The 24,896-nt window shown below is 38.5% G+C and overlaps 1 protein-coding gene across 8 annotated transcripts in view; it reads left to right on the forward strand.

Moving 5' to 3' along the window:
- CUX1 (cut like homeobox 1) overlaps positions 1 to 24,896 on the forward strand; it is a 398,007-nt gene that overhangs the window by 237,010 nt on the left and 136,101 nt on the right. For all 8 annotated transcript variants that reach the window (XM_034752645.1, XM_034752648.1, XM_034752651.1 and 5 more), the window contains exons 9-10: positions 11,094 to 11,142; positions 22,985 to 23,089. In XM_034752645.1, coding sequence (XP_034608536.1) covers positions 11,094 to 11,142; positions 22,985 to 23,089 — 154 coding nt within the window. The remainder of the gene's footprint in view (positions 1 to 11,093; positions 11,143 to 22,984; positions 23,090 to 24,896) is intronic.

Genomic DNA, 24,896 nt, shown 5'->3' on the forward strand with positions numbered 1-24,896 from the left:
TCCTGTGGCACCTTTAAGACTAACAGAAGTATTGGGAGCATAAGCTTTCATGGGTAAGAAGTGAGGTTCTTACCCACGAAAGCTTATGCTCCCAATACTTCTGTTAGTCTTAAAGGTGCCACAGGACCCTCTGTTGCTTTTTACAGATTCAGACTAGCACGGCTACCCCTCTGATACTTGACTCTAATGTGTGCGTAAACCACTGGAAAAGTACTATTCACCACAAGGTAGGCATTGATGGTCTGTCATCGCTACATTGGTAAACAAGTTATTTTCCCATGGCACGAGCACATATTTGGAGTGACACATCTATATAAGATTGCTTTATTGTATTGTTACACTGGGCACCCATTTTCAAACTTGCACAGAGGTGAACGATTAAAATCTGTTTCACTGATTATGGTTTGATCTTAGTGGAAGAAAAACACATTTTGTCATTTTTCTTAAAGAACAAAGATGCAGAATAAAGAATATGGAGAATTAATGAAGTTACAAGGAACTTGGTTTTCAGAAATACTGAGCTCTCCCACAACTCCTTTGCTGCTAATGGGAGATGCCGGTGCCCAGTATCACTGAAAATCAGTTTCTAAAGGTAGATTTTTAATCCACTCTGTTGCTATAGTAAAAAATCACGTGTAGTTTCTGTTTTTCTAAAGTTACTTTTATATTAAAGAAAACAAAATGTATAGAAATATCAGACACAGATATTCATTTAATTAAGACTATGTGCAACTGTGCTGCTGTAGAGCTTCAGTGTAGACATTACTACAGCAACAGAAGGGTTTTCCCATCACTGTAGGTAATCCACCTCCCAAGAGGCAGTAGCTAGGTCGATGGAAGAATTCTGTCGTCATGGTGCCGTCTACACCGGGGTTAGGTCGTCTTACCTATGTTGCTTGGGGAGGGGCGGGGGGTGGATTTTCACACACCTGAGAGATGTAGCTATGCTGATATAACTTTTCAGTATAGCCCAGTCCTAAGGAGGAGAGAGAATTCATACTGAGATTATAATATTTGAGAAGATTGACGTTCTGCTGCCTAAAGTACCTTAGGCCCTGATTCTGTGGATTTATATATGTGCTTAGCCTTACGTCCTGCAAGGAGTCCCAATGACTTTAATGTGACGATTCACAGTATGCAAAGTTAAGTATGTGAATAAGATCACAACCTTAATTTGTAACAACTGTTGCTTATCGACTAAGTATCAAAGATTTTATAACTATTACTTCTTGTCCTTTACATGTTCTTGGTATTACAGTAAAAGGAGTTGTATTTAACATTTCCAATTAATGTCATTTATTTTGGATAACTGATCAATTATGACTCAATAAAAATAAGTAAAATAATTCTAAGCACTATGTTGCCCCAAACCAAAATCCTCCATTGTTATTTTTATAAGTTTGAAGAAAAAGTGATAAAATAACTTGCTCAAATTACAGAATCAATTAAGGGTTGTCACATCAATGGATATTTTTATGCTTTGTATATTTTTAAAGCAAAAGTAAACACATCATTTCAGCTGTTCTTGGTCTCACTTCAGGCAATGCGTTGGAATTCCATAGAAGATCAATTTCACATTTGTCCATCCAGAGCACAAAATGAACACATTTATTCTTACACTTATGGATGATAAAGTTATTACCTCTATGCAAAATTCCAAAGGCTGGATATAGAGGAATCCGCAAATAAGTTACTATTTAAATAGGATTCACTATGTTCTGCCAAAACACCATACAAGATCACAACATCCTAAGGGAAATCCTGGCCCCATTAGAGGCAATGGGAGTTTTGTAATTTGTGACTGTATATTAAAGACGTAGCACTCAATCCAGCAAGGTACTTTGACCCTTGACCCTGAGTCAGCAAAATGTTTGCTCGGTCAAGTCTATGTTGACCAAGTAAAAGATAATTTTTGTAAATTTTTCAAGAGTGATGTTAATTCTAAGCAGGAAGTTATAGTAAATGAACTGACATCTAGAGCAACTGTCAAATAAAATCAATTTATAGAAATGTAATCATTACAATAAGACTGCTAATTCCTGGGAACATAGCTACTTTATTTTTTAAATATGATTCATGTTTTTAATCAAATAATACTGTCTAACATAATTGTATTTTGAAAGATCAGCCTTCACAAATCACATTTCCACCTGGATATTTTTTACCTACTAGTGTTACAAGGAATAGTTAAGATTACTGTAACTGAAATATTGGAGAAAGTGATTTTTTTCTTAATGTTCAATTTGTGTATTTTGTGCATTTGACAACATTTTTGCATAGTTAGTCACTCTCCTCTCTCTGTAGCCAGTCAGTTTCTCATCTTGTTTGTATAGATTTTTCTTACTGGAACCTGGGGATGAAAAACCATTAGAAATTGGGAAATGATAGGTGTGGAACCTGAAACTGTTTTAACTCATGTTTTGAACTGGAAAAGATTTTAAGTAGTGTGTGGTTTTTAACTTTTGCAAAGTTAAACTTTTAACAGAGCAATCCTACAGACTGGATAAGTTTTTAAACTTTCCCTTCGGCACTTGTAAACTGCCTTATCTGTAAATATTGATTAATTACTAAATTTGATGAATCCTTTTTTTGGAATGCTTTATTGAAATGAATTTTAAATAGTTTGTTTTCAAAGGAATCCCTTAACTCCAAAGGTTTCTTCAATGAGTTTTATTGGCATTTCTATGTCATTGTACTTTTTAACCAAAATACATATTTATTAAAAAACAAAATCAAACAGGCAGTCAGGAAATGTGATGTCCCAAAATAAATTGGTTTATGTCACCATTATCTAAGAAGGTATTACGAACATCATAAAGCTAAAGTTATCTTGGACAATTACTTGGTAAACCACCTTAGTCAATACAATATGGTATCAGTGTAACCAGATATGTCATCCTATTGGAAGACTGTATCCTATATTTACAGGATGGATGATGTCAATCTGATAAACCCTTTCTATCTCTATGATCCTGAAGCAAGCTCCATATCAGTGATGGGAATTTGCTTACAGTATTAAGTACCTATTGTATATGACATTTAAGAGATAGTGCTATCTAGAAACCCAGTACTGCAATTAAAAAAAGAAACCTTCATTGTTTTCTACAAAGAGAGCAGTTTCTCCGCTCCCTGACTCATGGGAAAAATATGCTTTTTGGCTGGCACTCTAGCTGGTCATAGCACTCTGTTCTGCAAGAAACTCTTCAGTGACTGTACAGCTAGGATAATCATAAGGTACTCTATTGTGCATATGTACGTACAGAACATGTATATCCTGTTAATGGGGTGTGAGGGAGAGAATAGCTCAGGTTACCAAGGATGAATGGAAACTTCTTGTAAAGGAGTAAGTAATGTGTTTCAAAGCAGAGGTGAGATGATGAGTATACTGACAAGGGAAGGAGTTAATCTAGGAGATATTGAAGTACTTAAATCAGAGGAGGGGGAAGCAACCGGAGAATAAAAAGGTGGTCAACTGCTGATGCTTGTATGCTTAGGAAGCAATGACAGCACCGTCAAATATAACTATAGAATGGACCCAAAAGAATCAAACTGAATAAAATTATATTGGATATAATATTTAATACTGGTGCCATCTTAATGTGTTTAACAAGATGGATGATTTCCCACATCTTACCATCAGACTATAACCCTGTTTTGTGTAATTGCTATCTACATTGTTATGTGTTGTGGGATGGTTAGATAAACAGGAAGACCACTGAGGCAATGGAAAACAAAACAAAAATAATCAAACATGTTTATCACTGGAACAATGAAATGGCTCCAATGGCAGACACCAAATGAATTATGCAATACATAACTTAATTTTCTGGGGCACAGATGTTTCATTTTTCCTGTATGAAGATGACTGAGCCTTGAATGACAGTCTTTGATTGCTCTGTGGCTCACATGCTTGAATATGACTTGCATTTTAGTTGCTTTTTACATGCTGTTGCTTTATCACACATAGAAAATTGACACCGTATTGGGCTGCTCAAGGCCAAGCCAAGAGTAATTCCATAATTTTGATATGCTTTGTGTTTAAACGAAGGAGAAGGAAGATTGGCGGTATTTAAATTCTGCAGCATTATTAAATCAGCGAAAGATAGAAGAAAGGAGTTGTAAGAAACCCTCTCAATTTATAGTTGAAAACAGTAGATTTATTGACTGAGATCTGTTTTAATGATTAATGCTATATAGCTTTAATGTGATGGTTATGTAAATGAGAGGTGAATTGTGGTGCATTGCTGAGCAGTCATTTAACATTTCAGTTCTTTGAACATTTGTCCATGCAGATCCCAGTGTGTGAGAGAGAACCTGGAATCTTTTAACCATCGGTGTCTGGTGGGGCTGTGCATGTACCCTGTACAGTCTCACATCCCTTACAGCGAGGGTAAAACAGGCAGAACAGCCCCAGCTGCCACTCCTTTCCTTCTCACTGCCCATGGGACTGCTCCTGGGCAGGACTAAGCCTGGGATTTCTGAGACACATTTCTACTTCGCTGCCAAAATAACCTGGTTTGTCTCCTCCACAACCCTCCTTTAGTTCCTTAATTCCAAGGGTTCTAATGAAGGTATTCCAGGACAAAACTTAGGTGATATTGATAGCTGCAGCCTGGGCATGTCAGTTCTGGTATTCCCATCTAATGCGGCAGTTGATCAGTCACCCTCTTCCTCTTTTTGAACCTACTAGACGTCATCTTACAGAGCCAAGGCCAGATGCTGCCCCCAGACTCAGAGTCAATGCATTTAACAGCATAGAATCTTGCTGACTTTATTTTGTGAACAGATCCCGGTCAGCGTCTCTGCAAGAGGTTTTGATTCAAAGCAAGAAAGTTTCCAGCAAAAAAAAAAAGCACATCAAAGAAAGAGAAAACTCTTCCCTTTGTAGTCTACTCAGAATCTTCTTCAACTCTTAGTTGCTTCTGTTTTGGGCTACTTATTGTCATCCGAATGTGTGGCTTTTGGTTAGCTTGGTCGGAGTCCATTTAGCCACTGTATCAGCATACTACCCACCCGTTGACAATCATCCAATTTTTTCCCCCATCCCGCAATTTCTAAATTTTCTAAAAACCCGATTAAGGTGTTTCTACCAATGAGGGAGCCATTCCCTCTCTGGGACTTGAATGGGATACTTGCTGCTTTGAAAGACTCTCCCTCTGAGCCTATGTTTCACCTTCCTGATAAAATGGTTGTTTTAGTCCCCATCATCTTGACTTGTAGAGGGGACAAAAATCAAGCTTTAATGGTTAAACAGCCTTATACAATATTTCATAAGGACCAAGCAACTCTCACGTCTCACCTGAAATTTCTACCGAAAATTGCTTGATTTTCCTATAAACCAATTTATTCACCTACTGGTATTTTTTCCTAAGACTCATTACTCTGTTGAAGAGTCCATGCTCCACACACTAGATATTCTTAGGGCTACGTCTTTTTCCTTTTACCTTTCCAGGACAAAGCTTTTCTGCAATCACCTCAGCTTTTCATGGTCTTTTATAAATCTAAGTCTGCTGCCTCAAAAAGTGTGTCCAAATGGGTTATAGATTGCATTAAAATGTCCTGCTCTTTGAATAAACTACCCATTCCCTCTCAGGTTAGTTCACATTCAGTGTGAGTAACTTGTTTAAGAGAGTACCTATTCTTGAAATCTGTAGAGCACCTACCCAGGAGTTCAGTCTGTTGGCTCAGCTTCTAGATCAAATGCACAGCTTAGCAGGGCTGTTCTACAGCCATTTAGATAGGGACTCCAGTCACCCATGTCCTTGTGGGATAACTTCTAGCTACTCTCAGTGGGCAAATGCTTAGAGAGGTTACTTACTTTACAGTACTGGAGTTATTCAAGGTGCTTTTGTCCCTATGGCTCTCACAACCCGTCCTCCTTCCCAGTGATATGGAGTACTTACCTGGATTTGTTAGTGAAGAAGTTGAGACAATTGGGGCTGCTCTACCTTTCATCCCTCTCTGTAGGGGGCCCACAAGTTGAGACACCTAGATGAATATAATTTGTTGGAGAAAAGTCAACATAGTTTTTGTAAAGGGAAATCATGCCTCAGGAATCTACTAGAATTCTTTAAGGGGGTCAACAAGCATGTGGACAAGGGGGATCTAGTGGATATAGTTTACTTTAGATTTTTCAGAAAGCCTTTGACAAGATCCCTCACCAGAGGCTCTTAAGCAAAATAAGCTGTCATGGGATAAGAGGGAAGGTCCTCTCTTGGATTGGTAACTGGTTAAAAGATAGGAAACAGTGGTCAGTTTTCAGAATGGAGAGAAGTAAATAGTGACTCCAGTCACCCATGTCCTTGTGGGATAACTTCTAGCTACTCTCAGTGGGCAAATGCTTAGAGAGGTTGCAGGCGACTGTACTGGGGTCCCAGTCCTATTCAACATATTCATAAATGATCTGGGAAAGGGGGTAAACAGTGAGGTGGCAAAATTTGCAGATGATACAAAACTACTCAAGATAGTTCAGTTCCAGGCAGACTGTGAAGAGCTACAAAAGGATCTCGCAAAACTGGGTGACTGGGCAACAAAATGGCAGATGAAATTCAATGTTGATAAATGCAAAGTAATGCACATTGGAAAACATAATCCCAACTATACGTATAAAATGATGTGGTCTAAATTAGCTGTTACCACTCAAGAAAGAGATCTTGGAGTCATTGTGAATAATTCTCTGAAAACATCCACTCAATGTGCAGCAGCAGTCAAAAAAACTAACAATGTTGGGAATCACTAAGAAAGGGATAGATGATAAGACAGAAAATATCATATTGCCTCTATATAAATTCATGGTACACCCACACTTTGAATACTGAGTGCAGATGTGGTCGCCCCATCTCAAAAAAGATATATTGGAACTGGAAAGGGTTCCGAAAAGGGCAATAAAAATGATAGGGGGTATGGAATGTCTTCTTTATGAAGAGAGATTAGTAAGACTGGGACTTTTCAGCTTGGAAAAGAGGCAACTAAGGGGGAATATGATAGAGGTCTATAAAATCATGACTGTTGTGGAGAAAGTAAACAAGGAAGGGTTATTTACTCCTTCTTATAACACAAGAGCTAGGGGTCACCAAATGAAATTAGTAGGCAACAGGTTTAAAACAAACAAAAGAAAGTATTTTTTCACACAGTGCACAGTCAACCTATGGAACTCCTTGCCCGAGTATGTTGTGAAGGCCAAGACTATAACACAGTTAAAAAAAGAACTAGATAAGTTCCTGGAGGATAGGGCCATCAATGGCTATTAGCCAAGATGGGCAGGGATGGTGTACCTAGCCTTAGTTTGCCAAAGCTGGGAATGGGCAACGGGATGGATCACTTGATGATGACCTGTTCTGTTCATTCCCTCTGTGGCATCTGGAATTGGCCACTGTCAGAAGCCAGGATACTGGGCTAGATGGACCTTTGGTCTGACCTAATATGGTTGTTTTTATTTTATGCTCTTATGAGTTACCTGGTGCTTGCACAGCCCGAATAGACAGTGCTGCAAAGAGATTCCGGGCTCACATGTACAGTCGCACACACCTGCCTTTTAATGTCAATTAAAATGAAATTGATTTTATTCTGATTCCACATTTTCATTTTCAGTGCGCTCTAGATTTAGGGAGGGTGAGTGAGGCAGTTTGTCCCAGGATCACACATGAGTTGGATGTTTCTTCTAAAATGGTCAGCAGTGAAATAACTAATAATGTTGACGTTAAATTATTTTTCTTTTACAGAGTTCACAGCCTATTGAGATAAATAGGGCAGTTCACACCTCTCTTAGAGCTGTTGTTTGAAGCCATCTGCAGATCCAGGATTATAATCAATTCATAGTTTTTTATGCTTATTTAAACTTGATCATATTCTTTTAAATTTCTTATCAGAATTTAAGTTAAAACCCATAGGACCCGATTCTGCACACCCCCCTTCCCCTTTAGGTTGGTTGAGTAGTACTGTGCTTGTTGAATAGTTCCATTTAAATAAATGGAACTGTTGAAAGAGTTTACTCAAAGTGAGTAAATGTTGCAGAAACTAGCCCATACAGAGAGTGCACTGGAATGACCTTTGTGGTTCTGATTCAGTGAGCTATGTTTTCTAGACCAAAATGGAATCATCCACTGCCTTGAAGGCTGAGCATTACACAGTGCCTTGTAAGTAATAAATAAATGAAAGCTTGTTTTTATAAGCACATAAAAAGGTGAGAGAACTTGCATTTTTTTATAATAAATACTTTTGCTGAGCAAACAATGTACATAGCTATTGGAGACTTTAAGACATAAGTGATTTTAGACTGTCGGAGTGCCAGCTATTGATGTGGTAGTTGAGCTTTTAAAATGAAAAGAATTAATCCTTTTGAAGATTCTTCTGAATGCTGTTGACACTTGCTCTTGGAAAGAGCATACAGTAATTTAATTCATTACTGTACTTAAAGATAATATTTATGGTTACAGCACAGCCTCACTGGGTGTTCAGATTGCTACACTAGAGATGTTTATTTTGAGTTTGCATCTTTTTATTAGATGTATACAGAAGTATTATGAAGTAGAAAAACAAGGTAGGACGAATACCTGTGTGAAAAGGAGAAAGAAGTACACCCCAAAATCAGTCAGGTGGTATACAGCTGAATATAAGGAAAAAGTTGCCCTTAGATACAGGTGGACACTTTCCACTATAATCAGTGAGATTGTATATCTGAGGGTAGAACTTGAATCCCTATTTTTTAGAGTCCTGCAGCCTTGTTTAGCCTCTTGTACATGGGTGTCCCCAGCAGTGCTATGGTAGGTCTCTTAAATTCTGTCCCAAATATGCTATCGCTTTAAAATACTGGGATTTATACTTCTTTGTAATTAGATGCAGTGATTGTCCTAAAAAAGTTCAAGCACCTTGTCGTCACCTGTCAGGCACTGCATTCAGCTCCAACTTAGATCTCTGCTTTCCCCTCTTTCTATTTCCTCTCCCTTTTCTTGTCCCAAGCCTCTCTCTTGCTTCCCTGTTTTGTATCCCTCTCACAATGTTCCTTATGTTTGGAATCTTCTCCCTGTTCTCTGGTACCAGACCACCTTTCCCTCCTACTTAAAATTCCTCCTCAAAATACATTTCTTCACAAGGTCTTTAAGAAATGACCGATGTTGGACTTTTACGCCACCTCTGACTCAGACCAGCATTTCATGCTTTGTATGTGTCAGAACTGTTATGTCTGTCTATATTAGATTGTAATCTTGTAGGCAGGGACTGTTGTCTTCTTCTTATGTTTGGAGCCAGAAATCTTGTTGGCTTGCAATGAATGACAATAATAATAATAATAATAATAACAAAATATCTTTTATTACACTGAAGTTTTCTTTTAAGAGCCGTAAAGATTTTTTTTCTAAACTGAGATAAAACAACAGTTTCTTCAGTGCTTTAACTTGACCTCTTCCATCTGGTACGTCTCTGGAGATGCCTTATTTGATCATTTGAATGTTCTGGTACTTATCCTATTAAGAGACACTGTTTTCTGTATGAAAATCCCTTTCTAAAAATAGCTTCATTTTAATGTGTGGTTTAGCAGTGGGAACAGACTTTTCAGGCCTGATGCTAAAAAAAGAGATTTCTATTTCAAAACTGGCATATAAAAGTAATCACAGACTCATATAACCTCTCCAAGTTCATGTCATTGGTACCTAAACACTTGGAACTATGTTTGTCCCAAGGGAAAATATATAGTCCAGTAAATAATGCGTATTAGTAATTCAGAACATCTTGCGCATGTCTTCTTCCCAGTATAACAGTTCATCAGCTCATGCCAAAAGAGAAAAGATTGCACTGCAAAACACATGTTGGTCTGTTTTCCATATTATCCAAAGGAGACCTCAACAGGCAATTCTTGGAGCTCCTGTGAATATTAGAAACAAGGGATACAGTTTAAAACAATTGCATCATTGCACCCCTCTCCTAGCACAGACCCCAGCAAATAAATGGGCCTTACTGCATGCCCAACAGGAAAACAAATGCTGACTGTTTTGCATCGGCAGAAGGAGGGAATCCCAGACTCTAAAAGCCTTCACTGATGATGTCCTGCTACCAGATGCTCCCCTTCCCCCCCCCCCCCCCCGAAAAAAAAAGGATATTTGTATAAAATAGAGACCACTTTTATCCTCAGTCTGTAGGGCTCTGATACTACAACTGCATCCAAGTGGGCAGAGTCCCATGGAAATCAGTGGGGCTCCATGCAGGGGCAAGAGTTTGCATGTGTAGAGCTAGTTGTCTAAGGTAGCCAGCACGCAATACACGTATATAAATTGTTTGATTGGACTGGTTTTCCTTAACTACTTACATTTCTGTAACCCTTTAACAGTCTTATCAATTTTTATAAAATGAATTACGGGCCTGACTCTAAACTAACAATACTGTCTGATACTTTAAATCTATATTTCGATTTTTTTAAAACTTCCTGGTGTATCATTTCTTGAAAATTTTAAACGAAATTTTAAAAAGAGGGAAATAGCTATAAATGTTAAAATATGGTCAAAAACATAAAGTTAGAAAATTCAGATGTAAATTTGAAACTTTGCTATTTACTTCCTTCACTTTGCCCAGGTATTGCAGCACTTCTTCCAGTACAGAATGTAAAATGGCCAGATGTTTGGAGAATGTTATGATATTTAGATACTCCAGCAGAACTGAAGCACTTTCAACTTTAATCTTTTTTCAGTATTTTTAATTTTTTCATGATTCAGAGGCCAAAAATCTAACCTTTTGAGTAATCGATTCTAAGTACTGTGAAATTGTTTTGCTTTACTTCTTAAAGTTTGCAAGCCAAGTATTTTTAGATAAAATGTATAATGATAGTGACCTTAAAGCAGCAAACTGATTCATAATTCTTTTTCATGATCTTACATGCATAGTGGGTAAGAGGGAAGTACATACCTGTATGCACAAGTGAAATCCAAAATAGAGCTATTGGGTCAAAAGTTTGGTCTTTCAGACTTAACTGTGTCCTATTTAAATATTTCAATCTGGTATTTTTCTATATGAATGTTAAAAAGTGCATAATAGACTGAAAACACACAACCTAGAGGCTCTTCTTCTCGTATAGTAACAGTGCTTATGCTTGTTTGTTTTCCCAGGGCTGATGAAATTGAGATGATCATGACGGACCTCGAAAGAGCAAATCAGGTAGGATTTTAAAACAAGTTTTACTCATAAAATTTTAAAAACTTGCATTGATTTTGATTTTTATCTTGGGGAATGTTCCCTTCTCTCGTGGTCTCATGACAGTTCTCGTGTCCTATCCATGTTTAGCAGTCCAAGCTTATTACTTTGTATGGCTGTGCAAGCTGCAAATATAGTGAGGGAAACTCTGTAAGGGCTCTATGTCTGCAATATAGTAATCTATATAGCAATGGATAGTAATATATATAGTAATGGATGCTACTTACAAGCAAACATTTTTAGTTTTTTAAACCTATTTTGTTTTTTAAATGCCTCAAATGTTTGCCACAGCACGGGACATGCCCATGGATGGTGACTAGCTTAATCCAAGTTGTACCTCTATTGTTTTTCCAGTGTTGTTGTAGCTGTGCTGGTCCCAGGATATTAGAGAGACAAGGTGGGGAAGGCAATATCTTTTATAGGACCAACTTCTGTTGTTTTTCTCACCAACAGAAGTTGGTCCAATAAAAGAGATTACCTCACCCACCTTATCTCTCTACTGTTCTTGTTGACTACTTGTGGGAATTGAAGCAGTTTACTCACAGCAATGAATCCGTAATACACCATGTTAGGCAAATCAGCTCTTGTTAAAAATAATGGGCAGCAACTGATCACCACATTTCAAACCTGATCAAATAGATGAAAACCAATAGATAAACTCTCAGGCTTAAATTTTCAAAAAGTGACTAGTGATTTGGTGTGCCTCAGTGTTTGGGTGCTCAACGTAAGAGACATTAAAATGGGAATGTTTATTAGAAACTGCTAAGCACTTGCCCTTTGACAATCCAGTTCCTTTAAGGTGTCTCCCTCAGTTGGGGCCAGGGCCCGATTGGGGGGAGCAGAGCAGAGCTGCAGGGCGGGGCAGAGCTGCAGCTGGGGACAGAGCTGCTTGGGTGATGCTCTTTCCCTGCCCCCCATTGGGGCTGGTCCATGCCCTGCCCTGCCCCGCCCCCCCCTCCCAAATGGTCCTCCGCACCCCTCTAGGGGGGCACGCCTCGCAGTTTGGGTGACTACTGCTGTATACAAAGAACGTATTTATATTTGAGTGGTCCAAACTGGAACGCAGTTCAGAAGAGATATTCAAAGAATAGCAAAGCCTTGGTATTAAAAACATCATTAACAGAATTTTTCTGCTTAAAATAGTAAATATATTTTCATTTTCAAACAAATATTTTATATTTGAAAGTTGTTTCCTTCTTCTCTTAGCTGTCAAATCCTGAGTTCAGAACCCTGTACTTTCCTTGCTTTATTTGATGACATACCTACAACTTTTACAGCCAAGTGGGAAATGCTGTTACCTTCTCTGTTGCAACTGATGATGTATTTCACTTTGTAGAAGAAACATAGATCCCTGATCTCAGGTGTTGGAAGGGAATCTGCTCTTCATTTAACCTTTAGGATATTCAAAGAGTACATTCTCATTTGCTTAGGGCCAGGTTTTCCTCTCCCACTGAAAAAGTGCTCTGAAAACTCAGCAAGTTAAAACTTCTAGAGTTTCTGAAGCAGAAGATAGTGTCACCTTCAGATCTCAAGAAGCCAAAGTTGTGCAGTTGTTCTGTGATTCTTTCACTTCCTCCAACTTCTCAGTCCCAATATACTTTCTCTTCAGCCCTCTGATCAGATGAAACTTCAATTCTATTCATGCAGTGGGCATTCTCAGGGGTAGGGGAAGTGTGCTGTTGGTTGTGCTCCCAGTGCCCTCATCAACTCCCAGAAGGGATTGTAGACCCTTTATAAATGCATTACACTGAAGTTAGTGATTTGTGATTGGAAAATTTGGGAAAAGAAAAACCACTGGTAATGCAAGAGCAGACTTCGTACATTGAGGTCAGAGGAATATGTTATACTTGAAAAAGAGGGCAGTGGCCACAGAATTAGGATGTGTCTTCACAACATTATTAGCTCCAGATATAAGTTGAGTTTTGCCCAACTCCTGTGCACACACAAAAATCTCTAAGCTCGAGTTAAATAATGCTTTAAGGGCGTGCATCCAAGGTGTGAGATGTGGGGAGGGATAGCTCAGTGGTTTGAGCATTGGCCTGCTAAACCCAGGGTTGTGAGTTCAATCCTTGAGGGGGCCACTTAGGGATCTGGGGCAAAATCAGTACTTGGTCCTGCTAGTGAAGGCAGGGGGCTGGACTCAATGACCTTTCAAGGTCCCTTCCAGTTCTAGGAGATGGGATATCTCCATTTAAAAAAAAAAAAAAAAAAGAGTTGAAGCTCAAGTGCTGCTGATACTGGCGCTAGTAATGGAGTGAGTTTCCAGCAGCTTGAGTTTCCAACAACTCATCAGATGCTAAGTCCTGCTAATCAAATCATGTTATGTAGTTTGAATGTTCTATAGAGCAGCCACGGTCACTGCACTCAAGCTAGGCAAACTTGAGTGTACTAACTAACGCTGCCTGTTGCAGTAAAGACCAGCCTTTTGAGAGGTATGCTGACTGGAATAGGGCTTGCCAGGGATATTGTATAGAGACAGGGTTCTGCAGTTAGAGTTTGAAGTTTTATAGGGTTAGTTTGATAAACAGACCTGAAATGGAGGGACAATGCTGAAGAAGCAGAAAGATAGTGATAATGGAGAATGAAGCAAAGCATTAGAGTAGTGAGAGGGATAAACCAGTATAAAAAGACAAGATGGAGCAATAAGTAAAGTTGGCTGCTGTATCGAGGGTTCTGTTGGGGGGAACAACTTAATAGTTCATTAGCATTTAACTTTATTTTAACACCCGGTTTAGAGTCTGAAGAATTCTATTGAGACCTGCTGCAATTGCCTTAGTAGTAAAACGCTGCCATTTCTGTTGCAGGATAACAAAAGAACTGTCAGATGAGCCTGTATCTCATTTTTTGCTTCTCTGTTAATCCTTAAGGCTCTATTACTGAACGCTTTAATTGGTATCAATAAAGGAGCAGAATGGAAGTATATCTGAATACAGCAGAACTTTGCTACGTTTCAGTTTGCTAATCCACAAACTCAGTGTTTCTCACCAAAAACATCTAGATGTTTTACCTGGCATTTCCCTAAGGATTTAATTAATAGAGCTGTAGTGAGGAATCTCATTTTAGTGAGGTTTCATTTTACACAATCAGTGACTGCATATTTGCTGATATGCTGTGAAGTATGATAATAAATAATTAAAACAAACAGCCCTTACTTGGCAAATAAATGAATTTAGCATAGTTTGGGACTCTGAAATGTTTACGAAAAAGATGGTACTGGTATTGACTCCAAGCTGCTGTGGATGACAGTTGAGTTTATCTGCCTGTGGTTTCACATTTCCGAAGTTTGCAGATCTATATGGCCAAATATTGGGTATCCAAATTAAGAAAAACAAAATAAAAGTGTGTTGTGAACTGGTACAATTTATTCTTCCTTGGTAAGGGTGTTTGAAAGTGTGTTCCCCATGTAGAAATGAGAAAGGAACATCTAAATTAAGGAAGTGTCAGTTGATTGGCATTGACATTATAATATCAGTGTAATGCCTTGAAGAATCAAACATGATATATAAAAAAAAAAACAAGCTCAGATTGAGAAATGTCGTGTTTCCTATGGAGCAAGAAACAGGAGAATATAAGAGACTTTCCCCCTGCAGAATGCATTGGAAATATATAATTTAGATTTTTTTTTTTGTACAGTGTGTTATGCTATATTGTATCTTTGGAAGGTCAGCATGTTTTCATTGGTCTCCCTGTTTCTCCTCATGATGCTGATAGAGTTCCTGAATTTGTCCTTCACGCATTTGTGTGTTTTGTAGGGTAGAGATAATTGCAGATTATAGAAAGTTCTGTCATAATGGAACAAGAAAAGAGGAAATGTTCTTTTCAGAGTGCCAGCTGAATTACATAGCAGTTTGTTAAAGGATCTAGACTGGATTAGTGCTATGATTTAATGAATTGTGTTGTTAGATTTTAAGATCAGTAGAGGAAGAATTAATGATTAAAAAATTGTTGAAACAAAAGAATACTAAAATGTAAAAACCACTGCGTCCGCTTTAGCAAGTATATACAAAACCAACAATTTTCTTTTGTCCTAAAAGCAGAAGGAAAATGAAATTATTTTAGCAGAAATAGTTTTCAGTTTTTTTAATTGAGTATAATCTCCTTCTAGCTCCAACAGATTATGCTGGAAAATTGTTTAGATTTCTATTTCCAACTAAGCACAATTGCTATGAAATATGCATATGTCAGACCAATATATGGAGTGATATTTTTCCTTGTTCAGTTAACATCACTGACAACAACATATATGCAAAGGATGGGTCAACAGTGTGCCCTTGTTGCCAAGAAGGCTAATGGCATTTTGGGCTGTTTAAGTAGGGGCATTGCCAGCAAATCGAGGGACGTGATCGTTCCCCTCTATTCGACATTGTTGAGGCCTCATCTGGAGTACTGCGTCCAGTTTTGGGCCCCACACTACAAGAAGAATGTGGAAAAATTGGGAAGAGTCCAGCGGAGGGCAACAAAAATGATTAGGGGGCTGGAGCATGTGACTTTTATGAGGAGAGGCTGAGGGAACTGGGATTGTTTAGTCTGCAGAAGAGAAGAATGAGGGGGGATTTGATAGCTGCTTTCAACTACCTGAAAGGGGGTTCCAATGTATATGGATCTAGACTGTTCTCAGTGGTACCAGATGATAGAACAAGGAGTAATGGTCTCAAGTTGCAGTGGGGGAGGTTTAGGTTGGATATTAGGAAAAACTTTTTCACTAGGAGGATGGTGAAGCATTGGAATGGGTTACCTAGGGAGGTGGTGGAATCGCCTTCCTTAGAGGTTTTCAAGGTCAGGCTTGATAAAGCCTTGGCTGGGATGATTTAGTTGGGAATTGGTCCTGCTTTGAGCAGGGGGTTGGACTAGATGACCTCCTGATATTCTATGATTGGACAAAAATAATTTTGTTCCACAACTGATGGCAGCAACAACAATGACGATGTGTTCCTGTTTTTATTCACCGTGAAGATAATATTGTTATCTCAGCACGATTCCTTCATCTGCACCAAGGCTGATGCAGCTAACATTAGAATATCTGGATTCTGTTTGACTCTTCAACTCACTATGGCTAGATCCGCAGCTAAAATAAATTGTTTACACCAGGGTGCCCAACCTACAGCCCACGATCTGTACGTGGCCCATCAGACCATTTCATAAGGCCTGTGGCCTCCTTCAACACAGTATAGTAACGGCCAATTCATTAGTGTTTTATCATCTTGTTTGCATAATTTTAGTTTATATGAGTGTGTAAATAGGTTGTTTCTATGTATAGTATTGTCTATCTAAATACATACAAAACAAGCTGAACTTAAAAGGGAAATCAGTACAGGTGACTTTAAATCTTATTAAAATATGTAGATTCTGTTTGGCCCACACAAGATTGTGCTTAGGTTTATCTGGCCCTCCTATGTAATAAAGTTGGGTACCACTGGTTTACACCATCTGATGAGGTCTGGTGGTGTTTGCACCAGTAATTTGATCCTGTGCCTCAATTTCACCATCTGTAAAAGAGAAATAGTGAGAGTCACCTTTGTAAAGTGCAGCGTGTCAATTGCAAAGAGAAGAGACATAAAGCTGAAGACTAAATTCCAACTCTTAAAAACGTATATTTGATCTGTGTTAAATTATAGCTGTGAAACGTGGATGTTCAAACACTCGATAATAAGAAATGATTGGGTAATCTGTACTTATAACGCTGCAACAGAGAAGTCCTCCCATCGACATAGTCTACACCAAGAGTTAGGTCAGTATAACTACATTGCAAAGGGGTGTGGAAAACCCTGAGCAACATAGTTCTACCACATAAATTTGTAGTGTAAACCAGTGCTACAGTACTTCAAACTGTGATGTTACAGAAGAATTCTGAAAATATCATCTAACCAATAGAAAATTGTTGGTCAGCAAACACTAGTCAGAGATCTTATGAAAAGAAACATTGGATTTTCAGGGCACATTTTAAGGCGCTCAGTGGGCAGTGCATGTTTTCAGGCACTGGAAAGGAAAATTACTGACAGACAGGGCAGAGAAAGATGCTATTGGATGGACAGTGTGGTATCCTGAGTGGATCAAAAGGACTATTTATCCACAACGGGATTAGCAGAAGATTGTAGAGAATGCGCTACCATGGATGCAAATCTCCAGTAATGGAGATGCCACAGAAGAAGAAAAAATGTGTTGAGATTGTTGCATGGAAAGTGCTATCTAATTGTAAAATATGTTTAATATTATTTTCATAGATGTCCAGGAGTCTCCTGTAAAAGCTCGGCTTCCAACTGGAAGCACATTTACCTGGTAATATTTCAATGAGTAAAGGAAAATTGAATAGCCTGAAAATGAGACTGAAGACAACCCAAGCTCTTCTGTTTGATGATGTTTATATAGTTCTCCAATGCTGCAAAAATTGGTGCCAAAGCCCTGGAGAGCTTTTCATGTCACTGATTTTCTGATAATGCTCTCCTTTTCTGTGAAACTTGATGCAGACTCAGGCTTCAAAATGGTTGAAAAGTTAGGGGTGGAAATGAAGCATATTCCACTAATATGCCTTAGTCAACTAGATGCTGGAAAAGAGCATGGCTGCTGTGGGATGGTCTACAAACAGAGGGCTCTATACTGCAGACCCTACCGGGCCATAACTAGATCTATTAGTTTCAACAGAGCTACTCCTGGTAATATGCATTACACTTTAGGGTTTGTAGTAATGTTTGCTATGTGTTGTATGTATATAAGAAAAGACAGTTCAACTGATAGAACTCTAAAGGGAAAGATCTTTAAATAAAGTATCCCATTTTTCCAATCATAGCTCTGGTCTTTGATCAAGTTAATATTCTACTCAGTTCATGATCTTCATCCTGTCATTAAGCTCTACAAAAATAAGTTATACCAAATACATTGCATGTATTTTTTAACAAAATGAAATGCACATGGCAATGATCATGACTGTTAATTGGCTTCACTACTAAGCAGTACAGTATTTACATATTTTAGTAAAGGAAGTGAGAATTCTGAGCTAGAATATTAGCTACATGGAACAGAGAAGATTCATCTGACTGAAGTATCCAAAAATACAGTTTCATTGGATGCATGGAGAATGGGGATGGTCTTTCTCAATGTTAGCAATGTGACTGACTTTAATTATTATAGGCAGAGCTGTTAGTGATATCTATACTTAGTTAACTGACACTTCTCATTAAAAGACCCTATGTCTTAAACTTTGCCAAACACTTAACAGTTTGGGCAGAAGTTTCCCATGCTGGGTGTTTGGCTCTGGCTGATTTTCCCCCCCCTTCCCCCAACTTTCAGCGAAAACTGCACAGCCATTTCTGAGAATGAGATATGGGAAAATGTTTTTCCCATGTTAAAATTCTTGTAACTGTTTTGCTAAGAAGCTCTAGTGCCTCCATACTTTAGAGCAGGGACCTGAAACTTGGCAAAGGCAGGTTTCCTTTGTATCAAGGATGTGCGGTCTGTTGTTCCTGTGGCAAAAAAATATCCAAGTTTGCTCTATTTAAGCCTCTGAGAAATCTGTTTGTACATCCTCAGTTGAGACTTGTTATAGTTTGGCAACTAAATTCTCTGATGATTCTATCAATACTGAGCACTCTCCAAATTGGGGATGCAGGGGCTGAGCAGGACTTTCCTTGCAATTTCGGCTTCTGGTTGATATAGGCTGCTGTGGTGCTGGGTACCGGAACTGATAGCAAAGAGACTCTCCTTTGCTTTCAGTGTTCCCTCCGCTGGCGTCGGGGAAGCATGGAGCAACTGTAACTGGAGGGTGGAAATGGAAGCTAGCAATGGAGGCAGGGAAAGACTGGGGCTGGATGGACAAAGAAGCTGGGACTGGGAGTCGAGGTGGGTAGAAGACTGGGACATATTCCCCTTTTCCACAGGGCAAGTGCCTTATTCAGAGTACAGAATGGATGGTGTTCTATGGAGAAATCAGGGTTGTGTACTGAAGGAGTCAATTGTCTGCAGGACCCATGCTTCATTTGTGGCAAAAGTTGGAAGGTTTGTAGTGAATGAGACAGAGGACTGCAGGAAGAGAAAGGATGGTTTTGTAGTTAAGGCAGTTAAATGCTGCCCCAGAGAATTGGATTTTATCCAAACCTCTGCCAGAGGAGAAGTGTGGTGGTTGGCAAATCATTTTAGCCAAACTTCTCATAGATGGCCATTAATTGTGTATTCCTCATTTCCTGGTGTCCACCTTGAGACCCTCAAGTCTAATTTGCGGAAGTGTTGAGTACTCATTGCTGCAACTGAAGTCAATGGGAACTGTGCTTTAAACCTATGATGTGCTAAAGAATGTGAAGTAGTCTGAAGAATCAGGTTCTAGTTGTCCAAAATTGAGCACCAAAAATTAGTGAATAATTTTTACTTCAATTTCTGTGTGCCTCAGCTGTCCATGTGTAAAATTGGGATAATACCCATTCCTCTTACAGGGGATGTGTGCAAATACATTAGTGTTTGAAGCATTCAGATACTATAGTGACGAAAGCCATAGAAAAATCTGTGAGGAAATGAATAACTATTCAGAGCAGAGTTTGAATAATGAGCAGTAAATAAGTCACAGGGCTAGTAATTGAACAACAAGGATAAAATAAAATATTGAATAGCTGCTTAGTTGTTGAACACCATGCCTTCTGCGCGCTGATTCAGGCATGGGTCCTTTGGGGAAAAAAATAGCATGTGATCATGCAACTGAAGATTGTATCATAATGCATACGCACAAGGGGAGGTCAACTAAGATTGCACAGGAAGCCGTTTTGTGGCATTTCCAACTTTTGAGTGCTTGATTTTGCAACCTTAACTTCTTTTTCCACATTTTTTTTTTGGGTGTGGTAATTTTATTATTTATATTGCAGGAGCATCCAGAAGTTTACTAAGTGCTTTTCAAATGCCGAGGCATACACAGTCATTACCCTGAAGACCATATAGTCTTAAAAAAACAGTTTTCCATATTTTCCAATCAGAGTTGTCTGAAATTTGTTGATTTCTTTCATAGCAATGGATAGTATGAAATCTTGTTTAATATTATTCACAAGATTACAACAGATGTGCTAAATTGGCTAGGGAAACTATGCGGGGAGGAAGGGCAGCTGACAGCTTACAGTATATGCAGATGTAACATCTATTAGAAATATCCTCTGTGGTTTATTTGCATGCAAAGTGAATAGATTCTCAAAACAATGCTGCTATGAATGGGAGCCATCAGCAGAATTGCTTAAGGGTGAAAAACCCATTACTTATACAATACTAGATGTAGTAACAACCCAGTGTAGTAACTTGTTCTGTTTTGCAGTAGTTATTTAGCAATTATTAGATAAATATTTTCTCACAAAAACAACTAGGAGTCCGATGGGACCTTAACGACTAACAGATTTATTTAGGCATAAGCTTTCGTGGGTAAAAACCCACTTCTTCAGATGCATGGAGTGAAAATTACAGATACAGGCATACAGATACTGGCAGATGAAGAGAAGGGAGTTACCTTACAAGTGGAGAACCAGTGTTGGCACAGCCAATTCAGTCAGGGTGGATGTGGGCCACTCCCAATAATTGATGAGGCGGTGTCAATACCAACAGAAGGAAAATTGCTTTTGTAGTGAGCCAGCCACTCCCAGTTCCTATTCCCTTTTACGTAGAGAAGAATAAATAAATAAATAAAAATTAAATAATAAAAGAATAAATGGACACAAATCAGACATCAGGAATGGTGACATACAACAGCCAGTAGGAGAACACGTCAATCTCCCTGGACTTTCAATAGCAGATTTAAAAGTAACCATCCTTCAACAAAAAGCTTCAAAAACAGATTTCAAAGAGAAACTGCAGAGCTACAATTCATTTGCAAACTTAACACCATTAATTTGGGCTTGAATAGGGATTGGGAGTGGCTGGCTCACTACAAAAGCAATTTTCCCTCTTATTTTTTACCCAGGGAAGCTTATTCCTAAATAAATCTGTTAGTCGTTAAGGTGCCATCGAACTCCTCATTGTTTTTGTGGATATAGACTAACATGACTACCCCTCTGATATTTTCTCACATTCATCTAATGTAAATGAGAGAAAATAAATTATCCTGATAAGACTTGCTAGTCCAGTTTTCCTTCCCAACTTTTCCATCTATGGAAACCAGTTTAGTTTCCCTTTAGTGAGGAATAGTATTACCGGAAAAAGATTGCTTCGGGCATCTTTTCATGTATCACACATATGGTATGCTGATTAAGTGTCTCGTACTAGTTATTAGAACTTGTACAATTCCACATTTGTTCTCAACAACTATTGTGAAATCTATGCAAAAACATCAAAATGTTGCAAGAAAGTATCACAAATTACATATTTAATTGCTGATAGTATGCTGAATGAGATCTGAATTAACACACAGTTGCTGTTCAGTGTCGCTTACAATTTGAAAGTCAGACAAGGATCAGACAAAAAATACAGGTGACACCAAGAAAATGGATATAAGCTTTGTTTTTGTTAAAGTTTGTGGACCTTGCAGGAGGGATTTATTGAAGAGGGGAGGGAGTATGCTTCACAGAAATTGGAAGATCGTTCCAGGTGTAAAGTGATGTGTGGAAGAAAGCATGAAGGAGAGAGTGGGAGAAGAGAATAAAGGGAGCTGATCGTTGGCACAGTAAAGGAGGCAAGTTGGATCACAGAGACAAGATTTGCAGTGTAGATAAGGGCAGAATTGCACAGAGCCTTTAGAGTGATTGATTGTTAGTATGGTGTGCTTCATCTGGAGGCAGGACTGAACCAGCTCAGGGATTCAGAAAAGGGATCAACGTGTTCTGAGCAGTGGGCCTAAATGGTGATTGTAGTTGCTTTGTACTGGAAGAGGACTGATATTTTAATTGGTGGGACCAGATGGAGCAGGTGATAATCAGGGTGGATAAGAATCACTTTTACTTCTAATAAGCCAAAAGTGGAGTGTGCTGTAAAAATAATTAGATTTTTGTGCTGTTTTTCTTAATTGGAACTTGAGAACAGGTGATAGAAAGCACTTTTTCTCCCACATGCCCTCTGAAGTCATCTGTGATCCACCAATCCCCATTGAAACTCCAGTGTGGACATGCTTTCCCCTGAAACCTACAGTTTTTTAATCTTTTTAAAATTATTATTTATATTGCAGTAGTGCTTGGGAGCGCCAATCATGGTTAGGACCCCATTGTGCTAGGCACTGTACAAACAGAACAAAAAGACAGTCCGTGACCCCCAAAAGCTTATCAGATATTGCTGAAATTGTCAGTAGCTGGTATCTGACGTATGCAGATTTGTTGGATTTGGAGGGGTTAAACATTGTTACATAAATAGAAGAGCTGAAAAAGACAAAACTTCACCATTCCCTTTTTGGCAAATAATTGCTGAAGAAAGAGAACCCATAGCATTTGTATATTTTAGGGAGAATAGCCAGAATGTCTTTTAATTCAGTGTTTGCCCGTGAGAATTATTCCCGTGAGGAATCCTGCAATAAAATCTGCTTGGTGTGTAGAAGAATAGAAAGAAATTGAATAAAAAGACTCCATTTCCACTTGTATTTATTCAGTCTGGGAAATTCAGTGGGCCACAGTATTAGTATCAGCAGGGGATTCCTTGCTCCTAGCGTTAAATTACTGTCATAATCGCTCAATTATTTCTTCCTTGTACTGTTTAAAATAAAAATCCATCACATTCTATGTATTTTTCCTAACATTTATTAGGTTCAGTGTTTAGGAAAATCAATTATAGTCAGTCAGGCATGAATTGATGAATGTTCTTGTAATAATTGTCAGTTGTTAAACTGAATGTACTTTCTCTTTTCACCCCTTTTCATTTCCTTCAGAGGGCAGAGGTGGCTCAGAGAGAGGCAGAAACCTTAAGGGAGCAGCTCTCGTCAGCTAACAAATCTCTCCAACTTGCTACACAGATCCAGAAGGCACCTGATGTGGTGAGAAAATATTTACCTACTCTTACAGGTTTCTGACATTCCTGCAGTCCAGTTCTTTCAATTTATGCTCACAGTTATAAAAAAAAATCTGTTTGGAATAATATTTTAACTGAAACAAACTGGTGTTCTTGGGAATTGTAAGTTGGTTACATTTTTGTTGGACAAACTATTCATTGGGATTGGAGGCAGTCAAAGACAGGGGACAGGAGTGGAAATCCCATCTGCTCTTTGGATGCTAGTATGAGCTGGGCAGCACTCGTTCAGCGACTGCTCAGGGAGTCCAGGCAGATAGCAACAGCTATCAAAGATTCTTTCGAGTTGATAGAAGCTGCGACAGCTGAAAAATAAATTGAGCAATGCCATACGACAGGGCTTGCATTAATAGGTTATTAACACATGCGTTGGGTACATAGTGAGGCATGAGGCGGTAGGTAGGCCAAGTGACTTCAACCAACCACGAGCATTGCCTACACTGCCGTATTGTTCTTAGAATATGGTTCTAGAAGAAAGTTTAAAAAGTTTAGACTGTGGTAGTATCTTTCACCAAATATCTCCTCCTCCTATGAAAAATTAGTTCATAAGCAAATAGGAAAAAGTTAGCAAACTGATATAATGCATTCTCCTTCTTATTTTTATTGACTTGGGGGGGGGTTGTCTTCCTCCAAGTATTTTAAAATGCAATAGATGTACTTGTTTTGTTTTTGGAGATTGTTTACACTATCCCTTTGCCTGTTCCACCTTCCAGGAGCAGAGCATTACGTTCCTCAGACTTTTTCTGGATTAATAACCACCATATTTGAAAGGACAATTCCTTTTGAGTTTAGCCTGTCAAGGTGACTAATAGGTATTGTTTACCTTAAAAAATGGAAAATTGGCTCTGATTGCTACTGACTAATTTAATAAAAATGATTCCTGATGTGCTACTTTTTATTATGAATCAAATACATTCACTGCTCCATATCAGACAGAAAAATATATAGTTGCCTTAGAAGTACTTTTGGTACAGTACCAAAATGTCTAAAAAACTGTTTAAGTGCCCAGTGATATACTCACTGAAGTTAACCAGAGCAGAATCAAGACCTAACAGCATAAAAAAAAGTCAGAATATTAGCCGTAACTTTAAATTACCTGTCTTTTCCCAGTTTATATTCCAGCCTTCTTATTTTAGCGTTAGGTTTTTCTTGTATTTAATACTACTTTTGCACCTCATTCATATTTAATATGACAACTACTGCAGGATTAAAATGATTATTATCTATCTTATTTCAAACTTGTGTTCTGGTCTCAACAGAGATATGCAATAGACAGTTACAGAATTTGTGATGTTTCATGCAAGCAAACTAGAGGGTTTTTTAAGATAAAAAGTATAATGCACTGTAATAGGAGGACATTGTTAACTGCTGTTCAGATAGGGATAGTTCAGTGGTTTGAGCATTGGCCTGCTAAACCAGGGTTGTGAGTTCAATCCTTGCCCCACTTAGGGATCTGGGGCAAAATTGGCCCTGCTAGTGAAGGCAGGGGCTGAACTCAATGACCTTTCGGGGTCCCTTCCAGCTCTATGAGATAGGTATATCTCCATATATTATTATTATTATTTTACCTCTCTGTGTGAGATATGACACCAGTATGTAGACATTGGAAATCAAGATAAGTGTTGGGAAGATATGGAAAAGGCATTTAGTTTATTTCTACACTGGAAAATACAGGGGTATCCAGTATCTGACAGTGTCATTTGTTGTAACAAGAGGTTCTAGATGTCAACATTTATGAGTTGGGTTTTCACCACTGACTCATGGTGTGAGCTTTG

Source organism: Trachemys scripta, chromosome 18 (genome assembly GCF_013100865.1).
Source record: "Trachemys scripta elegans isolate TJP31775 chromosome 18, CAS_Tse_1.0, whole genome shotgun sequence".
Taxonomy (NCBI): Eukaryota; Metazoa; Chordata; order Testudines; family Emydidae; genus Trachemys; species Trachemys scripta.